The sequence below is a fragment of the Mesocricetus auratus genome, unplaced genomic scaffold (genome assembly GCF_017639785.1).
Source record: "Mesocricetus auratus isolate SY011 unplaced genomic scaffold, BCM_Maur_2.0 contig_7446_pilon_obj, whole genome shotgun sequence".
In the NCBI taxonomy this organism is placed as follows: Eukaryota; Metazoa; Chordata; class Mammalia; order Rodentia; family Cricetidae; genus Mesocricetus; species Mesocricetus auratus.
The window spans coordinates 1-8,516 of NW_024432036.1; the positions used below are offsets into that span (position 1 = coordinate 1).

General features: G+C 39.2%; 1 protein-coding gene across 1 annotated transcript; it reads left to right on the top strand.

Moving 5' to 3' along the window:
- Positions 1-438: 438 nt before the first annotated feature.
- Positions 439-1,594, top strand: LOC121138290 (olfactory receptor 4L1-like). Its single transcript, XM_040741024.1, has one exon. It carries the CDS (start codon positions 439-441, stop codon positions 1,366-1,368), a length of 930 nt encoding a protein of 309 aa, XP_040596958.1. The 3' UTR covers positions 1,369-1,594.
- The last annotated feature ends 6,922 nt before the right edge of the window (positions 1,595-8,516 follow it).

The following is an 8,516-nucleotide window of genomic DNA, read 5'->3' on the forward strand; positions in this document are numbered from 1 at the left end:
AGAAAATGAATATTTATAGAAATGTATCATATTAGAAGACGGGAGTGGGGATAGGGTGGGAGGCTGGGGGACTGGTGTGTGGATGAGAGAGGAGGGGAGGGAGAGGGAGCTGGGAAAGACATGTGAAGCAAGCTTGTTTCTAATTTTAAAAAATGTAATAAATAATAATAATAAAAAGAAGATAAAATGATACAACTTCCTCCTTTCAAATATTTTCTATTTTGTACAACAATATTGCTTTAAAGTGTCATGATGAATAAAACCATTTCAAGTTATACTCTGATATATTGTTATGTTAGAAATTACCTGCTTTAAAAACATCAGTTGATAGTGTCAACAAACAGTAAGAATACAAGCATGCTAACAGTAACTGTGGCTTACATTTGTTTCCACCCCCTTGTGTTTAAAGAACTTTCAGAAGCTTTCTGAACTGAATAAATGGATTATGAAAATGGATCAACTGTGACAGAATTTATTTTAGTGGGATTTTCTGGAGACTGGCAAATTCAAACTTTCTTCTTTGTAACATTTTCTTTGATCTATGGTGCAACTGTGGTGGGCAACATTCTTATCGTAGTCACAGTGGCAGCTAATTCTACCCTCCGTTCTCCCATGTACTTTCTTCTCGGGAACCTCTCCTTTCTGGACATGTGTCTTTCTACTGTCACAACTCCCAAGATGATCAGAGACTTGCTTGCAGAACACAGGAGCATCTCTGCATGGGGCTGCATGGTTCAGATGTTCTTCATGCACTTCTTTGGGGGTGCTGAAATGACACTTTTGATAGTCATGGCCTTTGATAGATATGTGGCCATTTGCAAACCCTTGCACTACAGGATCATCATGAGTCACAGGTTGCTGAATACCTTTGTGATACTTTCCTGGACAATTGGCTTCATACACACCATGAGCCAGATGGTGCTGACAGTGAATTTGCCTTTCTGTGGCCACAATATCATAAATAACATATTTTGTGATCTCCCCCTGGTAATCAAGCTTGCTTGTATTGAAACAAACACTCTGGAGTTATTTGTCATTGCTGACAGTGGGCTGCTGTCTTTTATCTGTTTCATCCTCTTGCTTGTTTCTTACACTGTCATTCTGGTCACCGTAAAGCACAAATCACCTGGCAGGCTTTCCAAGGCTCTGTCCACATTGTCTGCCCACATAATCGTGGTCACTCTGTTCTTTGGACCCTGTATCTTCATCTATGCCTGGCCATTTAGTAGGTTTGCGAGCAATAAAGTGCTTGCTGTATTTTATACTGTTATCACTCCCTTACTGAATCCTATTATTTACACACTGAGAAATCAGGAAATGAAAAAAGCTATGAGAAAACTATGGATTAAACAAGGTAGCTTTGTGTAGAACATATAGACCGAGCAGTACATTGTTACCACAGCCTTTGAATAGCATGACTAGTTCAGTTTAAGACTATTGATACTGTATTGTTTGACTTTTATGTTTGTATCACCCACTAATAAAGAGAAATTTATACCAATGCATTACTGTTTCACTAATAGGGATGGTTTAATGTTATTTTTCAACATTTTTTATTTTGAATATTTTCCAGTAATATACACTTCCTCTGTTTTGAATTTTTAAATCTAAAAAATCTTTCCTTAAATCAGCATATATAATAAAATCATGGAATATAAAACCTGGCACTGAATATGACACCATTCATATATTTATCAATGCATGTAGAACTGACCCCCAGTTCTAATGGTGGTAGCCCAGTGTCAGGCCTAGTAGTAGGAGCCATTGGTTATTCAAACTTTGGACAACAATGGCCAGTCCCAGGTTGGATTCAATATCTACAGAGACAGAACTCTCTAGATTATCAAAGTCTCGAGCCTAGCTTGAGATAAACTATAGGGTGTTTTGTGTTTCCATTGACTTAGTGGCTGCACATGAACTACCATTGGTGGTCCCTTGGCCCCAGAGTTGTTGCCCCACTGCTAAGGCTACAGCCTGATGGAATTTCTGGTCCTGCCAGCAGAGGCTCTGTGACTGCTGCCAAATGTAGTTTTTAACTATTTCTCTATCTTTATATTTACCAATAAATACTCAGGAGTCAGATGTTGGGGTGAAAATCTGCTAGCTCAGAGAAGCTGAGACTCACCGGCTAATCTTCTTTTTTGGCCAGAGGTTCAGCAAGAGACCAGTGCTCCAGCCATACCAAACAGAAAAAAAAAGATGCCAAACACTAAGTCCCTCCCTACTCCTTCCTTTGCATCTCTCTATTCATCTTCTTGGCTCTTCCATACTCTCTATGACTAATTCCTGTCATCTAGTTTCTGGCTCCACCCCTGACCCAAGGTTGTTTTATTCACAGCCTTGGGTTTCATAATGCAATCAAATATCCCACCACAGGGAAAAACAAGAAAAGAGGGCTTCTATCCTTTCCTAAGTTCCTGGATTCTGATCAATGTCCTAGGATCTGCCTCTCTCATAGACAAACCACTCTGACAGAGCATGAGCTCTGAGATATTTCAAGTACATTTTCCCACCGAAATGACCCAGTGCTAAATCGAGGAACTATATCAGGGCTATGAACAATTCTTCAGTCATTCCATGCAGGCCAAGACCCTGTGGTATCTACCAGAACAACCAGGTCACAAAGGTACAATATGAACTGTGTGATCATCTTAGTATGTTTCTGACTTAGCCCAAATGCAAGTGAATGGCTCTATACAGACATCACGTTACAAACACTACAACAGGAAGGAGGTCTCTCTTGGTTGATCCATTGTCTGTGATGTCACTGAAATCCTCCAGTATTAGAATAATCCAATAGAAACATGAGGAAAGGTGGTTCTAAATTTCAAATCTTTCTCTGGAGCCAGAGTTCCCTCACTGCCAGGGCCTGTCACTCTGGCCGAGTAGGACCATGACTGTTGTTTATTTGATTGTGCATTCAATGGGTCCCTGTCTTGGCAGTTCTGCAGCTCGGTGGAAATGATCAAGTGTCCCTGACTTATGCATAACTGTTACCTACAATCTGGTTCCAGTTGAAGCTGGGAAGCCGATGGAGGGACAGAGATGCGAGGTGTCCAATGGGAGCATAAAGAGTCCATTGCATGGAAACAATCTTTGTGAACTTTAAGTGAACTATTTTTGGGGTCCTGATAGTTACTGAAGGGCTAGGGTCCTTTCTAGTGTCCTAGTGGATTCTACAGATGGAAACAACTACCCCACGATTTTTATAAGAAAGCAGAGTACTCTTCTCTGCAGTCTCTAGGATGAGATTTTCTCCTCTCACCCCTAGGATAGACTTGCTGCAGCGTAAATGTCTGACACTTATCAAGACAATGAGTGAAAGGAGAGACAAAAGAGAGAGGTGTGTGAACCCCAAGTTAAACAAATATCTGGAACACACACTCAAGAAACCAGTGTTGTGTAGGGGGCAGGTTCTGCTGTATTGATGAAACATGGGATCAATTATTGCAATTTCCTATGTGCCAAAGTAACAGGGCTACAACATTGTGGCTCATTTGGAATGCAACACAGCTCATCCAGAAATCCTTTGGGTGCTTCTAACTGAACAAGTGTAAGGTGGATCCACACATTTCTAAAGTGAGCAGACAATAACCTCATATGTAAATGATAAGTAACGCAGGAACAGCGTGTCTAATTTATTTCCAGGTAATGTGGGAAAACAGGTCACAGATTATCTTTAGAAAGATAACCCTAGTGTAGAAGTGTGGGAGTTAACAGCCTATGCTGAGCGTCTACACTGGCCAGTCACACTCCCTTCTTCATTTCTGGATTTTACATTCTAAGGCTTTGAGGTCTCATGTATGTTCAAGTCACACCCAGTGTCTCAGTTCTTTAGACTGGGTGATTGAAGCTGTTAATATTTAAAGCTGTTATTGAAGGGTCTTGTTTTATTACAATTATTGTAATGTTGATTTTGGCATTGTGTTTTGTTTACTCAGCCCTTTAATAATTACGGTTTTGCATTATTTGTTTGCAGTCTCTATCCCATATTCATTATTCATTTTAGCCTGAAATAACACTTTAGTATTTTCACAAGGTTTGAGTTGTTGAATATAAATTTTTTAGGCTACTTATATTGTGAAAAGTTTTTCTTTTTCAATAATGGCAGATAGTTTCACTGTTTAGTCTAGATAAGAGGTTGTTTTGTTTTAGGGCTTAGAATGTGTTGCTCCAGGCTCTTCTGTATTGCAAAGTTTCTTTGGGGACACCAGTTGTTATACTGATGGGTTTCCCCTTATATATGACTTGTGCTTTTGTAATTACAGCTTTCAATACATTTTCTTTGTTATGTATAGAGTTTTAGTTGTAATATACTATGAGTCATTTCTTTTCTAATCTTACCTATTTTGGTGTTCTGTGTGATAACTGTATTTGCATGTGTGTATCTTAGCTTTGAGATGTTTTCTTATATGATCTTGTTGAAAATCAGGCTTGTGTCATTGATTTGGTATTCTTCTACTTCATCTATGCCTGTAATTCAAAGGTGAAGGTGGAGGTTTCTGTATTGCCTGGCCCCACAGTCCCTTTTCCCCAAATGAACACACAGACTCCATATTAGTTGCAAAATTGTTAGTCAATGGTTAGGGCTTTTTTACTGGCTAACTCTCTCTTAATTATTAACCCATTTCAATTAACCTAAGTATTTCCACATGGTCTTATCTTATCGGCGAAGGGGGGCTGGACCTGTTATTTCTTCCTCGTTGCACGGCCTCTCTCTCCCAGATTCTCCCTCCTTCCTCTCCCCAGCCTTCTTCTTGTCTGCTTGTCCTGCCTATCTTCCTGCAGGACTAATGGCCAAACAGTGTTTTATTCATCAACCAATAAGAGAAACATATATACAGAAGAACATCCCCCATTACAAAGCTTTTACTTTTTTCGTCATATTCCACATTTCCTATATGTTCCTTTCCTTTGTTTAAATTTTTTTATGTTCCTTGATTATTTGTTCTAGATCATTTATTTTTATCTTGAGATCTAATATTGTATCTTTGGCTTTATTTGTTCTATTTGTAAGATTTTCTTTTGAGATTTCTAGTTGAGCTATTAGGATTTTAAATCCTATCTTCATTTCAAATAGAGTTCTATTCAGTGTTTATGTCTCCATTGAACTCCACTCCCAAACCTTGGATTGTCTTCAATTATTTCCATCGGCCATGTTTCCTTGGACATCACTCAGACATTAATTCTTAAGATTTTTCTCCTTGATTTCATTAAGATGTTTCGTTGTGTTTTGTTTAAACTCCTTGAACAATTATTTGATGAAGTTTTTGATTGATACAGGTAATTACCCAGGATGGGGCCAAAATCTGAACAGCAATAAGTCCACAGATCCAGAGGTCTGCAACCCAGAAGCTGTGGACCCAGGGTTGTAACGGTGTCTAATCCAAGGTAAAACTCACATGGATGAAAGGAAGCCCATAAGCTGTAGTGTTAGAAGCAGTGGAACACAGAGGGAACTCAGGCTATCTGGACATATGTACTTGGACTTTTTTGAATTGCCAATTCCCAAATAATGACACAGAGACGTCTTATTAATTTCGAAAGCTTGGCCTTAGCTTAGGTTTGTTCCAAAACTAGCTCTCACAACTTAAATAAACACATTTGTATATTGATCTATGTTCTGCCATGTGGCTTATTACCTCTCTTCCATGTTGTACATCAGACTTCCCAGTGTCCCACTGGTGAATTCACCACCTCTCAGATTCTTCCCAGAGTTATCATCTCTGCTCAGAAGTCCTAACTATTGGCCATTCCTCTCTCCAGTCCAAAATATTGCTTTTTGTAATTTTTTATGTTTTGCCTGATGAATAAAATTTAATTAGGTTAGTTATAGGATGGAAAATGTTTTAGATATTTATTAGCCATTTTTTCTTCCTTTAGAATTCTCTGTTCAGTTCCAAGCCTACTTTTGAATGACTTGTTTATTTGTTTGACTATCTCTTCTTAGAGCTCATTATATACACTTAATATTAATCCTCTATCAGACACATAGCTGACAAAGATTCTCTCTTATTGTGTGGGTTATGGGTTTTCTCTGCACTCTATTATAGCTATACAGAAGTATTTTAGCTTCATGAGGCCCAACTTGTAAATATTGGCATCAATATTTTGGTCAAGTGTGGTCTTGCTCACAAAGTACCTTTCTACACATGTATCGTGTAGGCACTGCCTGAGTTCTTCCAGCAGCTTCAGTGTTTCAGGGTCCATATTGAGGTCTTTGGTCTATTTTCAACTAGTTTTATGCAATGTAATGCATACATGTCGAATTTCATTCTTCCACATTTTGCAAACCCAGTTTCACCATACCATTTGTTGAAGATACTGCCTTTTCTTCAGTATCTGCTTTTGGAATCTCTAATATCAGATTTCTGCAGTTTGCTTATTCATGTTTGGGTCTTCAATTTTTTTCTATTCATCTTCTTTATGCATTTAAAATCATTTGATGAAGTTTTTGAGATTTAAAAAAATTCTTTGTCTCGGGATTTATCTGGGTAATTCTTATAGAACTGTTCTATTGAGTTGCTAGATTTGGAGAGGGCATTCTGTGTTGATCTTTCATATTGCTTATATTTGTGTGATGAGACTTGAGCTTGTAGACATTTTTGTTAGTTTTTTGTCTGATATGGGCATGTATTGCTGGAATAGACACCATAGGATATGAGGACTAGGTTGGGTCTAAAGGTTAAACATGACATAGGAAAGTCACATAGATTCAGTAGACTTGGCTAGAAGGCAGGATGTATGTCTTTATCCAACCCTGAACATTAGGGGTTATGTAGATGGAGCTGACCAGACAAGGATAGGCACTAGATGTAAACTCCAGACTAGATCTTGATCTTCAGAAGGGTGGACAGATGAAGTCAGGCTGAATCTCAAAGGTATATGTAGGGCATAAGTGATGAAACTATTTGTGTGTGGTGGGGGGATCTGTCCTAGTTCACAGGGTGTGTATACTGGCCAAGGCCTGGAGGTTGAGGGTAGCAAGCACATATCTGAACCTACGAGGCTTTGACACTGGATGTTGGACCTGAGTGATATCTGAGAATTAGGGTAGTGCATGGAGTGGGGAAGCAGACAGATCAGTCTTTAGGCAATTCAGTGTTTGTGCTAGAATGAGGTTTTAGGAGCAGTCCTAGTTCAGTTTGGATTAGGCAAGACTTTGAAGCTCCAGAAGAGATCATGTGTAGCATACTAGGATTCTCACAGTCACTCTTCAGGAGTCTGGAAAGCGTGATCAGATCGTTTTATCAGCATTGCGCACTGGTGGAGCTGAAATCACAAGTCTAGAACCCCTATTTGAAGAGAATGGTGAGGAAGGTAGTGCTGGATACTTGGTCTTCTGGTAAGCCTAGAGTCAGAGCTGCTGGCATGGGTCTAAGTGGGCCTCCCTAGAAAGGGGTGGTGCTAGGAAGAGGGGATGGGTGTTGTTGACCAAACAGAGTCCGTCTGGTGTCTGCTTAAAGACAGAATCAGCAGCACAGAGCTGATGGCGGTACGAAAGGAGTTGGTTAGAATGAGTGGAGTGGACTTGGGGAGGCGTCTAGGTAAGGGGTGGGAGCAGCTAAGGACTTTCAGTGTGGTGGGCATGTGGAGTTATCAATGTAAATTGGAGCTCTAGGAAAGGATCCAGTAGGTTCAGGCTGAAGGGATTTATGCAGTGAGTTAAGTAAGTAGGTATTTAAGTTCCCAACATTGGGACGGCGACAAGCAAGAGTTCTTGGAGTAACTGGATGGGGTTTACAGCACAAGTTGGGGTTTGCTATGCTAAGATGGTGTGCTGAGGTAGTTTAGAGAGGCAGAAGGAATATATGCTCCTAGGACAGGACTCAAGGGTAGTTCTAAGTATTTGTTTTTTAATCTGTCTTTCCTTGTGTTTCTTCTGTTCTTCCATTACAGTTTTCCTGTGTTTCCAAATTAGGGTGGTTCTGGAGATATGTTCGCACAACAATATCAATAGTGATGTAAGCATAAAATCATTTATTTTCAGGAGAGAAATGTTATCCATCTAAACACGGTCTCCACAAGGAAAAAAACATGCTAAAAATGATCCTGTTCTTCTTGCCTCTTTATTTCACTTTTGAAGATTACTGGCTCTATTCATTTTAAGTTAACAAGAAAAACTAAAACAAAAAATCTCACTAATATTCTGCTTTTCAATACTATTCTTTAAATTTTATTAAAATTGTTTTTATACAATATATTTTGATTATATTTTCCCTCCTACAACATCTCTCAGATCCTCCCTATATCCATACCCACCTAATTTTATGTTCCCTTTCTCTGGCTCTCTCTCTCTCTCTCTCTCTCTCTCTCTCTCTCTCTCTCTCTCTCTCTCTCTCTCTCTCTCTCTCTCTCTCTCTCTCTGTCTCTGTCTCTCTCTCAATGCAAAGACCAAGAAAGAAGAATAGAAACTTCGAAGGCAAGAAAAAAAAAACACTAACTCAAAAATCTAAACAAACAGGCAAGAACTAATAGGCCAAAAAAAAAAGCCAAAATAAAACAAAATGAAACCC

Coding starts and splice junctions, on each gene's coding strand:
- LOC121138290 (XM_040741024.1), top strand. CDS start 439: ATGGATTATGAAAATGGATCAACTGTGACAGAATTTATTTTAGTGGGA.